The sequence below is a fragment of the Podarcis raffonei genome, chromosome 6, assembly GCF_027172205.1.
Source record: "Podarcis raffonei isolate rPodRaf1 chromosome 6, rPodRaf1.pri, whole genome shotgun sequence".
NCBI lineage: Eukaryota > Metazoa > Chordata > Lepidosauria > Squamata > Lacertidae > Podarcis > Podarcis raffonei.
In genome coordinates, this window is record NC_070607.1 from 35,325,156 (window position 1) to 35,341,559 (window position 16,404).

The 16,404-nt window shown below is 41.2% G+C and overlaps 1 protein-coding gene across 1 annotated transcript in view; it reads right to left on the reverse strand.

Annotated features, from left to right (window-relative positions):
• The window catches only part of TNNI3K (TNNI3 interacting kinase), a 143,017-nt gene extending 131,563 nt beyond the window's left edge, over positions 1–11,454 (reverse strand). Inside the window, exons 1-5 of the mRNA XM_053392049.1 lie at positions 11,320–11,454; positions 10,691–10,799; positions 5,334–5,419; positions 4,516–4,613; positions 3,220–3,330 (exon numbers count right to left, since the gene is read on the reverse strand). Of these exons, the coding sequence (XP_053248024.1) occupies positions 3,220–3,330; positions 4,516–4,613; positions 5,334–5,419; positions 10,691–10,799; positions 11,320–11,359 (444 nt within the window). The 5' untranslated portion in view covers positions 11,360–11,454. The remainder of the gene's footprint in view (positions 1–3,219; positions 3,331–4,515; positions 4,614–5,333; positions 5,420–10,690; positions 10,800–11,319) is intronic.
• Positions 11,455–16,404: the final 4,950 nt, after the last annotated feature.

The window sequence follows — 16,404 nt, forward strand, 5'->3', positions numbered from 1 at the left end:
TTTTTCTTTCCTAGCCGACTGACTAAAATTTCCAATGCGCCATTTTTATTCTGCTAATCATCTTAAAAACTTGGTTTATTCACATTCAACAGGTTTCATGTTCCATTTATTTAAGTTTTATTACTTTTGTATATGCAAGTAATTTTGAGTTCTTTCTGAACAATTTAGCCAAAAGATTTATGAACACAAGTAGATGTAAATATAATCAGAAACGCACAACTGTGAACCCTTCATTATAAAAGTAATTCTGTTCATGGCATTAAACACTTCTGGATTTTTTTTTTTAATGAAATAGATTGAAACAAAGCATTTCCAAGGCAACAAGAAATGAGCTGGGGTGTGAAGTGACTGAAACGAGGTCTAAGTGGTATGTGGGGGGATAAAAGGTTCATGACTAAAAGCAAATTTTAGTTAAAAGATGTTGAGCCTGAGGGCTTTACAGGAAATCCACTTAGGAAACCTTAAGAGAAGGGTAGGATTCCTAAAGGAGATCTCAGGTCACAAAGGTCTTTCGGAACATTCTAGTAGGCATTCAGTGTTGTGAGGCTTTTCTTTTCTTTTGCCTACAGCATAATTATTTGCTGCCTCCATCTTATAATGATGCAGCCATGCAGTTTTATAGCTGCTTCCGATTTCCCCTTCCAGAAGAATCCATCTAGATTCAGTATCCTCACATGAAGGGCAGAGGTTCTTGGAACGACAAGAAAGGGAGTGTGGCAATTTCACAGCAGCGCTTGAAGAGACAGCTGTACACCAGGAATATGGTGTGTGCAGCTGAGGCAAAATGTTCTTTTGCTAGAAACCATTATCCTCTCTCGCTATGACCAGGTTTTTAGATCTAGTTGAAAAGGAGTGAAGAAATGGGTGTTCTGAAATGAACCCAATTGTTTTGTTACCATCTGTGCTACAATGTGGGGCTGTGAGGACATTTCGCTCAAGATATTCAGGGCCCTGCAGGCACTGACAGTGCAATTTCTATTTAGCATGCCTCTTTTCTGCTGCACCTGCACTGTGCCTGGCCTAGGAACAAATTAGGCATTTCGTTACCACAGCAGAGTCTATGATTAAAGACTTAAATTTCACTGCTCAGGTTTGCAGAAGAATGTAATGCATATATATATAAGGCTGCAGGGTGGAGTGTGCCTTGAATTCGCATAGTAATCCCAGGACTCAGGCGATTCTTACACAGGTCTAGCCACTTTCTTGCTCACCCAGCTGTCCTTTCCCAATTCCTGAGTATAAGATAATATTTGTACTTATTTGTTTTTTAACTGCTGACCAGCAGGCACAATGTGCTAACCGCCCTGAGAACTGCGAGTATAGGGCAGTATACAAATTCCATTGTTGTTGATGATGATGGAACGCCTAATTGAGAGGAGCTCTGGTTCCCCAACCCCAAAGTAGGATTAGATCCAGACACATCCACAATCCAGACACAACCCCAATTTGATCTGCCCACCCCCACAGTTTTGGCCCATAGTTCTCCTTATTGAATCCTTTCCCCTTGTTTTCTAAGTCTTGGAATCTGAGACAGCAGTAGGAACAATTCACAGTGTGCAAGGCTGGCTACTGGTTTGACGGGAGCCCTGGGTAAGGTTGGTCCTCCCTTGAAGCATACCAGGGGATTGACAGTCTGGAGCAGCAGGCAGTGGGAGACGGGGTAGCTGAAGCTGAAGCAGAGCAGCTCCTAATGTCCATACTAGCTCAGCACAGCACTGTAAATAGGAGCACTGGCTGAGGCAGCTCTCCATTCTCTTCCTTATAGCAATGCCTTTGGGCCTTGGCCTTGACATGTACATCAAGGGGCCCAGAGTCACTGGAGATAATGTGGACAGTGACCTGGGGAAAGCTCTTCTCTTTTCAGCACTCTGCTGTTGAAAGATTCTTCTTCTAAGGAGTGATGGAGAGGGAGCAGGCTGTCATTGACCACAGTGAGCCTGACCATGCCCATTCCAACATTGGACTCAATGGCAAGTGCTATGGCAGCCAGACTCTGGATACTGCCAGGACCTTGCAGGCCATGCTAAGGAAGGTGATCATTATGGTAGGTCAAGATGGGTGTCTACCACATAATCTGCTTCATCCAGGATACTGGAATTCCTCAGTTATGTAAGTGCACAATAGTACTCCTCTTATCAAAGTTTAAGGAAAGTGGAGAATGGAGGAATTCACATAGGAGGCTAATCAGCGACTCTGATAATCCTGTTACATTTTGTTTGTTTTTAAAGGTTTTTTTTACCAGACTTTGAGGCATGGGAAGGAGTTCATTGTCAAAAGGAAATGCACTGTCAAACGATGTAAAGGAAATCCACATAAAGCCCGATCACAATTTCCTGCAGTGCAAACATAATGTATACTGCAATCTGAAATTATTTGCCATCGCAAATGTTGAAATCCTTTCAGTTGCTTCAGAAATAATAGTGTTAGCTGACTGTTGAAGGAGGTGTTTCGGAATACAAAGGATGAATGATTGGTTAACAGGAGTTTGGAAAACTATGGAATTAATAACATTTAACTTCTTTTTTATGAGCAGTGAGGAAAATAATGGTTGAATAAGTTTTCAGACAGCTGGATCAGGTGCGAATTTTTGGAACCCTAATTTTCAGTATATGATTCTGAAGGACATTGTAATGTTATTAAATATTTGGATTCTTATGGTAAAAACCTGCACAGAATGTGTTTCAATATACAGTACCTTTTATACAGTAACTGTATTCATCTTACTGCAGACCATTATACAAAGACCTGAAAAGCAGGCACATAATAGTATTTGTCCCAACACTTCTAAGACATTTTTATACAGTGCATGAAATCAGAATGTAGTACTGATTTTAAGCTGTCATTTCCAAATGTTCAGATTTGCTTTTTGCTTTTTTAAACACACCTCTACAACATTTTGGAAGTGCCGCATAATACCTCTAATTGAAAGATAAACCTTAGTTACTGGCAGGTTTTCTTCTTTCAGCCTCTCCAGAAATAACTTTCATGCCTGTTTTACCTTTGACTACTACCTAACTATCGTAGTACAGAGCTTGCCAAACTTTGGGGACCTGGAGAAACTGTTGTGGTCACCACACATACACACGGCAACCAAGAAAACACCACAATCTACTCTTACCGGCTGCAACAGAATGTTTCTTTCAAACCTACTTTTAATGCCTCTTTAGGCACTCAGTTCGCAACCCCTTTGCAGTTACACATGTAAGTGAGAAGACATACCTCATGGTGACCAGCAATTGTAGCAATATGGAGAGCTGTAAGTGCTCCATAGCCAACTTGCTGGATGTCAGCTCCACTGTGCAACAAGGCAGTTAAAAGTTCTGCATTGTCCTGAAATGTAGAAAGCAAAGTTATTATTTAGAGAAACATAATTAAAAGGGGTTGCAGCTCAGGGGCAAAGATAGTGCTTTGCAGAATACAGTTCTGTTCACATTCCCACCCCCCCCCCAGCTGTACTTTATGAACAAAATCCTTCTGAGTGTAGGAGCAAAAGAGTCTCAATGAAATACAGCAAGAAAGAACTACCATATTTTTTGCTCACTTTTTCCCTCCTAAAAAGTAAGGGGAAATGTGTGTGCGTCTTATGGAGCGAATGCAGGCTGCACAGTTATCCCAGAAGCCAGAACAGCAAGAGGGATTGCTGATTTCACTGTGCAACGATCCCTCTTGCTGTTCTGGCTTCTGAGATTCAGAATATTTTTTTTCTTGTTTTCCTCCTCCAAAAACTAGGTGCGTCTTACGGTCTGGTGCATCTTATAGAGTGAAAAATACGGTAATCAGTATCAAATATCTCCCTTAAGAATGCTGGGTTCTGTAAATGAAACCTATTGCTTAATCTGTAATATATAACTTGCCATGAGTTTTCATATCATGGGGTCAAAATACAAATAAATGAATAAAATAGCTGCCCTATTGAAAGTGATTGCCAACAGATACTCATGTTGTATATCTCTCAGTTATCAGACATATCAGACAATTTCCAATGAAGAAAAATTAAACCAGAGGACAAGTCTCATTCAAGGCCACTTTTTACAATACATTTTAGATTCAAATACTCAGATGCAAAATGCATGTGTTTCAATTGTGTCAGTTATGAAGAGAGGTGACAACATTTTTTAAGTTCCAAACTCAGGTTACAAATTCTGGCAGCTGATAATGCTGGCTTCCAGTATGAAGTAAGTGTTACCCTCTACCCCAAAGTTCTTTCTCAGTTCAGATTTTAATCCAATACATAGAAGAAATCAATTCCTTCTCCCTTCCCTTCAACCCTATCCCACTCAGCCACTGCAGTTTCAAAAACATCAGGAGGGAGAAAGAGAAGAAAGACCCCCTTCTGCCCACTCCCCAGCGCTGCTATGGCAGTAAGCCAAGCACTCAAGGAACTGAGACAACTTTATTTCTAGTGCTCTTGGCACCTGCCTTGCTGCCAAAGCCCAACTGCTGGAGAGGGGGCGGCTGAAAGGGAGAAAAAGAGCAAGACCGCTAATGCAATTACTTACTTAAAATTCAATTTACCTTGTAAGCTGCTAAATGCAGAGCAGTAAACCCATTTCTTGTCAACCTGGATGGGCGCAGGCCTTTCAGCATAAGAGTCCTAATATGTGATTTGTTACCTGCATAATAAATATTGGAAATGGAGGCAATTATAAAATAAAAATAGATGGTGAATTAGTTTGCAAAAACAAAACACTTCAACAGGTATTAATGCCTGCTGTGGGATAGTTACATCACAACTCTATGCATCTTTTCTCAGAAGTCCCACTCAGAAGTCAGTTGGACACTCCTATTTATCACACCATATACCATACCAAAAATGCAATGTACCATAAACATAAAAAATGGCTTTTTCAGGATGATACTCATCATGCATGTTTATTTTGTAATATCTACCATCTCATTATTTGCTGATTACAATTTCTAAGGACCCATTTTTTTATATTATCTGAGCAGCAGCATGCTCCAAACAACTGATTTTTCACTTCCAGCACATTTAGTTATAACCATGATCAATTCCTGATGAACTGAATAATGAGGAATTTACAAAAATAAAAAGAAATTCTTCCTTAGATTAAAAAAGTGCCCTCCCTACTTTAGGGTGAAATAGTGACAATTATGCAATATCCTAAGCCTGAGATTAAATCCAATCAAAATTTAAACCACTTTGTTGTTATTGTTTATAACATTCCACCTGATGCCTACATGAGATTCAACAAGAAAAGTACTAAGGCGGCAAACAGATTAAAAAGTAATAATGTTCCTGTGGTTTATTAAAAAGTAAAATCATTAAATGCACCAATAAGAGGGTTCTAAAGCATCTTAGCTGAAACACTTACCATCACAAATACAACACAAATGCAGAAGAGACAGCCCATTTTCTGTACGGTAATTTAAATTAACTTTGCTGAAGGCTTCTTCGGAGCTGGGGAAAAAAGATTTTGGAGTTTATCAGAGTTTTTATCTTTTAGCATCTCTCTCTCTCCCCCCCCCTTTTTATTGGAGAAATTTCTAAAGGAAAAGAAGAAACTTCATAATTATGATATTATAAAGGGGCAGGATTCTAACCTAATCTGTACCACTTTCAAAATCAGAGATCCGGTTGCAAAGGGCAAGACCAAGTTTTATATATCAGGTTAGGCTGCAATCCTATGCCCACTGACCTGGCAGTAGGCTTCATTGAGCTCAGTACAACCCTAGACATGTATAGGGTTTCATTGCACACTGTTTGCAAGCGAAGGGGGTGCCTGTGCTTGAATGGTTCATAATCTATATGAGGGTCGTCCTGTCAAAACAGCCCAGGTGAAATAATTTGGTTTGTTCCTGTTTTTTGAGGGATCCTCTCCTTTCACTCCATGAAGGGATCCTCTCCTTTCACTCCTTTCACTCCATGAAGGAGAGGGATCCTCTCCTTTCACTCCTGTTCCATCTCTCCCAACTATCCCTTCGCCTCACCACCTTTCTGAACAATAGATCACTCAAATGGTGCATTCTCTGGCTACTTTCCCATGCACTTCCACTCATGGGTCTTTCAGATAAAGCTTTTTCCATCCCTGCCCCCATCACTTTCTTGTAAAGATCTGAATATTCAAAGACTAAGCCATCATGGGTGGGTGGGGTAGGGTTGCAAGATCACCGTTGTAACCTCCACCTGCAAAGTCCTGGTGCATCCCACTGTTCATAGACTCAGAGTCGTAGAACTGTAGAGTTGAAAGGGACCGCAGGAATCTTTTTGCCCAACATGAGGCTTGAAGCCGTGACCCTGAGTGTCATGGTCAATTGACTGAACTATCCCATCGGTATACAGTCCCTGACCTTCCTTGTGTTGAGCAGAAAAGACATGCCTTGGGCATTTACTCATGTTCATTTGAATGCGAGTGGAATGCTTCATGCGATCATCCCAGATTGTGTGGAGGGTCCTACTCATGTCCAAGCAAACATGAATACAAGCTCCTCCACTAAACATAGGAAATGTCCGAGAGTGAGTGAGCAGAGAAGAAGAAGAAGAAGAAGAGAAGAGTTTGGATTTGATATCCTGCCTTATCACTACCCGAAGGAGTCTCAAAGCGGCTAACATTCTCCTTTCCCTTCCTCCCCCACAACAAACACTCTGTGAGGTGAGTGGGGCTGAGAGACTTCAAAGAAGTGTGACTGGCCCAAGGTCACCCAGCAGCTGCATGTGGAGGAGTGGGGAATCGAACCCAGTTCACCAGAGTACAAGACTACCACTCTTAACCACTACACCACACTGGCTCCCTGCTCCCATAACCACATGCACCATGTCCAAGTTCTTGCCCTCCATCATGGACAGGAAGTCCGCTCACCCTTCTGGTGTGGTGGCGTTTCAGGATGGTGGAGGCCCTTCTAAGGCCCCAAAGTGGGACTCTCAGATCCGGCCTCCTCTTTGAATAGGAGACGTGGGCGTAAACCTGGGCTGCCTATCAGGAACTGTATCCTAGCCTGCACCTGGGATTTGCAAATTGGGGTGCAGACTTGAACACGGGTTGGGTGGAGCTGACAGTACAGGAAGGCTTCCCTTGGGTCCACTCCCTGGCCATTTAAATGGCTTGAGTCCAAATGACCAGATGGAAAAGCCAAGAGGGCCACATTCTCTCTCTCTCTCTCTCTCTCTCTCTCTCTCTCTCTCTCTCTCTCACACACACACACACACACACACACACACACACAGTATGGCCTGGGATTACCTACCCCTGCCATGTATAGTTCAACAGAAACGATTCAACACCTACAATACTGCACACATATACGCACACATTATGATTCTCCTGGATTGTACCACTAGTACACAGTGCCAAACTGTGCACAAACCACTGGTGAGGGGAAACATGTGTTTGAATGCTCTCCTTGAGAGAGAGAAATCACATACGTGGTCTATAGAGGGGCAGGCGGTCTTTCAAGTAACCTGGTCTCCTGAGTTATTGCAGAGCAATACAAACATAAAAATGCTTTTTAAAAATGAATGGAATTTCAAACCATTATTTCTGAGCTTCATTTCTGAAATGGTAGGATTTGAATTTTGTTAATCCACATTTAGAATCATTTGCAGGCTTTCCATTATGAGTTGCCATTAACCTGAAGTACAGCATTTCCGTTTTTCATACATGCAATTAAAAAGAGTTTCATTTTAAGCCACAGCAATCCTTAGAGAGAAATGCAATTTTCTCCCACTTTTTTTTACACTTTCTGTACTAATTGCATTGCAAACGTTAGCATGTCAAACTCTCCAGCCACTGAATACCACTTACTGCAAAACGCAATGTATATTTTTCATTTTCTCCTACACTTTTTGGTATGCCATGGTAGATTTTAATACAACCTGATGATTTCATAAAGACATATGTGGATGAAGTGAATAATTAAAATGAAGCCATTGTTGCCAATGTATTTCTAATACTATGTCCCTTAAACAGGATAAATAGCCATACTGCCTCATTAAAAAAATGATATGTGGCATTTGCACCTGATGCAAACATCTTTTGGGGAAAATGCAGGGTATACTAAAAAATAAAAGTTACAGAATCTGCAGTTTTATGATTCATTAACTATGCTTGCTGACCTCCTTTCTACCACTGTATGTCAGAGAAGCAAAAGAAAATTCATTAATAAAAATAGTTAGAAAAACTGGCAGTAGATATGTAAACTGAGCTTTGCCAACTTCCTCAACAACTAAAAATAAATACAAAATGCACATTATTATATTACAGGTAATTTGACCAGATGCTTTCCCCAGACCTCTTTCTCTCAAGTTGTAGGCCTATAATGTTATGGGAAAGGAGCTATAATTAGCAAGCTTTTATCAGCAGGCTTGAAAATGCATTGTAAAGTTGACTTAGAAAATTGCTGCTGCTTGCAGTGTGCTGGAAATACTTTAGAATGAAGGAGAATTTTTTTTAAAAAAAGAATTTAGAATAATCTTTTTTCCCCCTTCTTTTTTTACTTGCACATAGTTTTTTGAACATTACCTCTTTGGCAATAGGTCAGGTATGTTTCTAAAAACCTGTCTCCTTTTGTCTTCAATGAGCCTCTTACTATTCCTCTGAGTATTCTGCAGTGTAATCTGAAAAGCTGCACTGTAATTAAGAAAAGATAGTAACAAGATTTGCAGTGAGTGATTTTCATCCCACTGAGGCTCGGGAATTTTTCCCCGCTATTGCTGTCAGAGTGGGTGAGGGCAATTGTTCAGCATCAATGGCCAGATGAAGCAAGGAGGAAAGCTGGGTGGAACAGCCAATCTGCATAATTACATTCATGTAACCAACACAGAAAATCAGTTGAGCGAATATGGTTGATGTCAACCTACAGCTTGTGGGCAAGTTTGCATATTTTGTGATATTTTTATCCTGGAATGCCATAAAATTCTCAGCTCAAAAATACTACTACTACTTCTGTCTGCTCTTATTACTTACCTATCAGTTTCTGGGCTACAGCACATCTCATTTTTAATCTTGGCAGAGGAGAAAACTTTTTTCTGCATGCTGGAATACTTTTAAAAGGTCTGAAAGTATGGTTGCCACTTTTTACGTTGAGAATGGATGCAATGGACAAGAGAGCAAACAGAAGTATAGCATCCATATCAAGGGAAGTAATAATACCACTCCATTCTGCCTTGGTCAGACCACACCTGGAACACTATGTTCAATTTTGGGTACCACAATTTAGGAAGGATATTGACAAGTTAGAACGTGTGCAGAAGAGAGCAACAAATGATAAAGGGTCTGGAAGTCAAGCCTTATGAGGAACGGTTGAAGGAGCTGGGAATGTTTAGCCTGGAAAAGAGGAGACTGAGAGGAGATATGATAGCCATCTTCAAATATCTCAAGGGCTGTCACATGAAAGATGGAGCAAGCTTGTTTTCTCCTGCTCTGGAGGGTAGGACTCAAACCAATGGCTACAGGTTACAAGAAAGATTTCAACTAAACATCAGGAGGAACTTTCTGACAGTAAGAGCTGTTAGACAGTGGACAGTGGACTCCCATGAGAAGTGGTGGACTCTTCTTCCTTGGAGGCTTTTAAGCAGAGGTTAGATGACCATCTCTCATGGATGCTTTAGCTGAGATTCCTGCATTGCAGAGGGTTGGACTAGATGACTTTTGGGGACCCTTGCAGCGCTACAGTTCTGATTTTATGAAATGTGACTGCTCCAAACTGTTTAGCTTTGCCTTCTTTTTTGGGAGAAGCTGTACTGAGAGACCGGGGAACATAGTTGGCTTCTGCTCTGGACCAAAGCTCCTGAAACTAGGAAGGGAGCAGCAAGAGAAACTCCAGGGTTGTGATCAGTGCTTTATTCCTTAAAAAATGTTTATGGGTACTCTCATTTTCCTATTATTGAAATACTGCCCCTCAATGAGGCCAAACGATTCACCCTGCGTCCCCCCAGCACTGGTTGTAATGTTCTGCACCCTTTCCATTGAAGACTCTAAGTGCTTGTTGGCATCCGGGAGGCAATAAAGGAGTGCACCATTGGGGGGTGAAGTCAAGCTGTTAGAAGGTTGCAGTACCTGCTGTGGCTATAGACACCAATAAGGGAGAGGCTTGTTTTTTTGCAGCTGGGGCAGATGAAGGCATCTGGTTGTGCTGCTGCAGATGCACCATGACACCTGGTCTCTCTGCAAGTACAGTCACCCCTCCCCCTTCCCACTCTTTTAAACCACAGACAAGAGTGTGTCTTAAGCTCCAGAGTTGTTGAATAGTGCATAAAAACGCTGATACAGAAATTAATTATCACCACTCCCTGTCTCATCTAGTCACTTACTGTCAGTGACTGACATGGATTCTCCCCACGCACCCAAAGAAAACCACACCTCGGGGCATAGCAAAAGGTCAACCTAGCTAAACTGCTTCAGCAAGCCCCTCCCTAATCCAAACTCAGTGTTCAACTGCATACTGAACCCTTGTGCTCTATTTACTGTCATGAAGATGCAATTTCACACACACACACACACACACACACACACACACGTATATTTTCCACACAAACTTGAACATGTGCCTAAACCATCAAAAATTTGCATAATATGCAAAACAGGCCATACAGATTTGTGAAACTAATATGGCAGTCTCAAACACACAACAGTTATCAGGATGCCAAGTATGTATCACCAAACATAGCACTAGACAGATTTGCTTTGTTGTTGTTCTTAAATAGATGGATAAACAATGCTGGTAGATAATTTACCTGAAGACATGCTTTAGTTCTGCAAACTCCTTTTCTTTGATTAAGAGGTCATCTTCTAATCTTTCAATGATTATAGCATACGATTCACTCACTTTTTTCTTCCATTCATCTAAAAGGAAAAACAACAACAAGGTTTAGAAGGAATCTTGGCTTTAAATACATTTAAAATAGAATTTCAACTTTATTTCCTTCTCCAGGTCATTCTGTGCTATTACATAATAACCTGAGCTGGGTCGACGGATTTTCTTTTTACACATTGTTTAGAACATTAAGAAAAACATTTTAATATAAAAGCACAAAAGTAGACAAGGTTAATTGTTGGTATTTACCGGTAGTCCTTAATATTATTTGATATCTTGTCTTGAGAGAGTGGAATGAAGGAATAGGTTCTTTTCAGGAAACCCACAAATATATATGTACACAACACACAACAATATTTGAAGAAGTTTGCTTATTTTTCTGTAGCCTTGATTTAAATCTAAAAGGAAGTCTGATTTCAGTCATAATATTTTTCAGCTAGATTACTGACAACAAAACACCTTTCACTTGAACTTCACAGTAAATTAGAGAAGATTTCTTCATGAATCATTTACAATATATTTCCTTTAAAAAGAAGCAAGATTAATTACCAGTGCAAGTTTGAGTTGGTCTAGATTTATAGTTCCCCATTTGTTCAAGATGACTTCTTTGTTTCAGCAAAGTTCTTGTGGTAATATTACTCCTTGTTCAAGAGCACTGACAGACCCACAAAGGGAAAAAAAAGAACACTTTGATAGTCTTGTACCTAAAAATAAACTGTGTGCCAAATGGAATGTCATGCAACAATGGCACAGAGCAAAACAGTGTGCACTCTCTCAAGTGTAGAACAAAAAAGGTAACTAATCATACTGTTGAAATACACTCCCTGGGGGGCGGGGATTGCAAATATTTTTATAGAAATATTTGCTTACCCCTCTATTAAATGCATATTTAGAAATGCATTACCAACTGGCTTCCTGTTCGGAAATGCAAGTATAAGAACACATTGCTTCAGGGGTTCAAACCCACAGCACCCCATGTAAACAACCTTATATTGACAGTAACCTCAGAGAGTATGGCTTTCTTCACAGAATCACTGAGCTGCAAACCATTGGAGTGGTCGTCCAGTCCAGTGGGTATCAAACTTCCCAAGAGAGTCCTTTCCTTTCTGCTTTATTTTGCCTGCTGATGAGGATGTCTGCATGTGTCTGGCAGAATTATTGTATGTTGCGGTGGTGTGTTGCAGGAACCACAAGCAGTGATAGATCCAAACTAGGCAAGATGTGGAGAGGTGTGATTCAATTTCTTGACATTTCATTTTTATTTTTTTTAAAAAGAGCTACAGCCACACCACATCCACACACAAGAGACTTGGATCAGAGCTACATCCACCCAAAAGGATAAGTAGTAAGTGGGAGCTTTGAGTTAAAAATATAGGTTTAAATGGAAATGTGACAAAAAGCATACAATTTTAAGGCACAGGTAGATTCCCTCCCCAGCCCCCAGATTAACAGCCCAATGTAACCACCATCATTACACCCATGCCATAGATTCTATAGCTTTGCATGCCTGGAGTAATTTAGGTAGTCCACTGATCAGCAGGCAAAGCCTATTATTCCCAGTTGATTATTTCATAATGAATAACCTAGTTGCTAGCTTTCATCTTCCCTTCAAAGAACTGCCCTTTGCGCACCATACTAATGTAAAACACCCTTTGACCACCCTTTCTTCTTTCCCCCTTTCTCTTCTATTAAAAACACGTTAGCCAAAAGGATCTTGAGCTCCCATGTGATGCTCTACCCTGAAGTGCCTGAAGTAGGATGGTTTCAAATGACTTAAAAAAAGCAAGTGGGATATTAGGACTTAGTTGTGGCCACCTGAAAAAAACAGTAGAATGGCATCCTCTCCCACTTTGAGCTCTGGTTGTTCTCAAAGATTGCTGCATTGTTTTTAAATGGAAGCTAGTAAACCATAGTAATTACTTTGTAGGTACAAATTACTTTGTATCTAGTAAAATTGTCTCAGTAGACATCCAGCTGACACAGTCAGAATCCTGTTCACAAATGATCAAATCACTTATTGCAATGGAAGTTACACAGATTGGCACCCACTTTTATTCCTTTAAGCAAAGTAGCTATTTGACATATTGGGTATTTTCTCCAGTGGGTCACATGACAGCTTCAGAGACATAAGCAAATTGGATCTGGAAATTGGCATGTGTGGCTAATCCTTCTCCTTTAGTACAGAGACCACAGTCCATATAAAAAGCATACACATAGGCAAGCCATGTCCACACTAAATTATAGTTTAGCATGACTTAAACAAGCCTCAGGCTTACATGCTTCTTTGTCTTCTATTTTCAAGTTGGCTTATTTCAAACAAACTATCATTGATATGAAACACACTTTGTCATTTTGAATGAAATTACAAAGCCAGGTTTGTGGGGAAATGGAAGCAAAATCCAGGAAATGCTTCCATTCGACACCATGCTAGACCATTGCTCGGCATAACACTGAAACTTGGCCATTGTGGTTGATTTTTAATTTTAAAGAAAACTCTGGCAGATATTACCAGAGATCCTCCACTTCTTGTGTAGTTTGACCCTCAGTTCATGAGATGCATTGATCAAAACTGATGGGCTTGGCGAACAACACAAGCAAACAGAGAATGGATTTGGAATGTACTCAACACCTGCATCTGTACCTTGCCAGAGGTCAGTAAAGATGAACAAGTGTCCTGAACCCCTGGCTTACCTGGCAGCAAGTCAGCGTGTCAGGTCCAAAGTTCAAAGCCCAAGAGCCAATCCATGCAAGCAAAATCCAAAGTCTAAAGTCCAAATTCCAAGGTCCAAAGGACAGGAAACATAGTCCAGGTAGGCCAAGTCTGAAGTCCAGCAGTCAGAATACAATCCAGTATCAAACCTGAAGCACAGCCCCATAGAGGTCCAGGAGCATCACAACTAAGGTCCACCACCATGGGCAGTTGAACGGACACAGCACCTCAGCTTTGCTTCCCTTTTGTACTTTGCATGCTGATTGCAGCATCTGGGCTTGATGTGGCATGCAACCTTCACCTATTCCAGGCCTACTCCAGCTGATGAATCACACTTCTCCCAGAGCTAGTGAGACCCACCTGGCCAGTTAGGGAGCTGGGCTGCGGGCCCTTGCCTGTCTCAGCCTCCTACAGCACCCTCCTGCTGCTTCCTACACCTCAGAGCTAGGGGCTCCTCTGGCTCTGGTGATGGGTCCTGCTGCTCTGTTTCCTGTGTACTGACCCCCATCCCCTCACCATTATCTGTCACCCTGTGAGTACTATCTTCCCCATCCCCTGCTTGTCCCGATGTGTCCCAGCCCCAGCTACACCGCTTGTCAGGATCCTCTTCTTTCTCTCTGTCATCCTGCCAGTTCTTGATGTTTCTCGATGCCATCTAGTATAGGGGTAGGAAGTTGTCAGGACTGTGGTGTTTACTTTTTGCTTTTTTTACTTGGATCCTGAACTCCACCAACAGGTGGAATGAGGTACACAATTGCATCTTAGGGAAATAGACATAAGACGTAAGTTGCCTCTGAACATTTACTCAGCTCTATACAAGAATTTGTTTTCAGTACCAGAAATGAAAATACAGTCCTTTCTTTTTATTTTTTATATTTTAAATCCTCTCCTAGTTTTCCCCACAAGTAGCCTATTGGAAGCAGCAGTGTTCCCATTGCCAATGCGTTCAGAAATTTCTGACAAATGTCAAATGACAAATGTACCTCAGCCACTGGAGGTCTTCCAGGAGATCTCAAAATACCTTCTGCCTACCGCAAATCTAGCAGGAGAAACGTTCTGTGAATCCATATACCCTGTACATGCAGAGTGTATTCTCTGTGGCCCTGCATAGACATGGTTTGGAATCAGGCCAATATCTTGTAAATTTGGTTCTGCTAGCAGATATTCAGCGAAGATTCTGCATGTTACATGTTCCACTTTAATAAGAGGAGGAAAGTAACTTAGCTATCTCATGAAGTGGGTGGGGCAATGAATTAAAAGCAAGCATTTCCCCCCATTTGTTTGTTGGGTTCGGAATTCTACCAGCTTTCTCTTGCAGGTTCGGAGACCGACATTCTCAACCATTTTCTTTTCACAATATTTTATTCATTCACACATTTTCATTCATGAATCTTTTGTTTGTCTCTTTACTATTTTATGCTGGCATACATAATTAAATATTTAAAACGACAACGGTCAAGGTTAGAAGGTATTGACCTTGAGAGTAGCTTGCAAGGAAAGCTTTCACCTCAAAGTTTCCAACCAAGATAAATATGTGCTTTCAATATTATACCGCTTCTAAAGGTAAACAGGCCCTTGCTTCTTTAACAGCATGTGATTCACAAAACAAGTGCACCAGTATTTTAGTACTTTATTGCTCATAAACCAAGGGTAACATTTTTTTTTAAAGGGGGGGAAATCCTTTTAGTTGCTTTTTGAAACATTTGAAAGGGAGAGCGAGAGAGAGGATATGGAACGCATACCCAACACCTTGTTGCTAGGCAACTTGAAGAGTTATGAATTTAGCACCATAATGCCTGTCTATTTTCACTGATTGTATTAGCTTAATAAACATATTAAAGTGCATTTGTACTGATGCAACTGTTGCCAAGGCCAGGACTGTTGCCCCCGGCAACTGTTCCATTCCACATCTCAGACTCCAGAGAAGATCACAGGAGTCGGGAGGTTCTTTTCACCTTGGCACATTTATTGACAAGTCTAACATGCACAGCCTGTATTCTGTTATCCAGAGGCTGCCAGCCTTTGATCCAAAGCTTTCTACACCATGCATTTGCATCACCTCAAGACAAGCATTTTTCGGCTTAGCTCAACATTGCTCTTGACCTTGGTCTCTCTAGCTAGGTCCACAACAGGGCTGTCTAACCTCACTGGTAGTCAATTTGCTGAGCAGCCCAGAACAACGTTTGAGCTTTTAGTTATTTGCTGTGTATTAATATATGCTTGGAGTATCTGCTCTCATTTCCAGTCTGATACTGCTGACAGTGGGTTGGGTTCAGAGGTGCTGGAGGAAGCCATAAAGAGAAGGGCAGTTCCAGACTTTACACATGATCCTTACAAGAGACTAGACAACTGAAATCCAGTTGTTGCTGTTTTTGTTTTTAGCACAAGCCATTGTTAAAGTCTACAAGCACAAGGTCATGTCTGAAGGTCCTGCGAAACATTGCAAGATGTGAGCTTGTCTGTATTGCACAGAGTCTTTCACTAGGTCTTGTACAAGAGTTTGCAGAATTGCCCCACTGCAAGAATTCCCGCCAGTGGTATATCACTGGCTCTTGTCCAATATGCTTGCTACTATCCTGGGAAAGCCAGATACAATAAGGATTGTGTTTATATTATATATATGACAGAGTATAACTTTACATTTTTTTGAAGGCATGAAGCTGAGAAAGTCACATGATGTGCTTTAGGCAGAGGAGTGGCACCCCTTAAATGGTTATGGTTCTGTTGTTTGTTCTGCAGGAGAAACTGTTTCAGCTGGAAGACTTTTGCTTCCAGCTGGAATTATGTCTTGTTGGGGTGCATGGGGTGTTAGGGAGGAATAGTACCTCTGGTGAGGGGCACTTTGTGCTCCTTCTGGGGTGGTTGGTCCACCTTTGGCCCCCACCCTGCACTCAGCTCTCACCTGTGGCTCCTAGAAGCTGTCA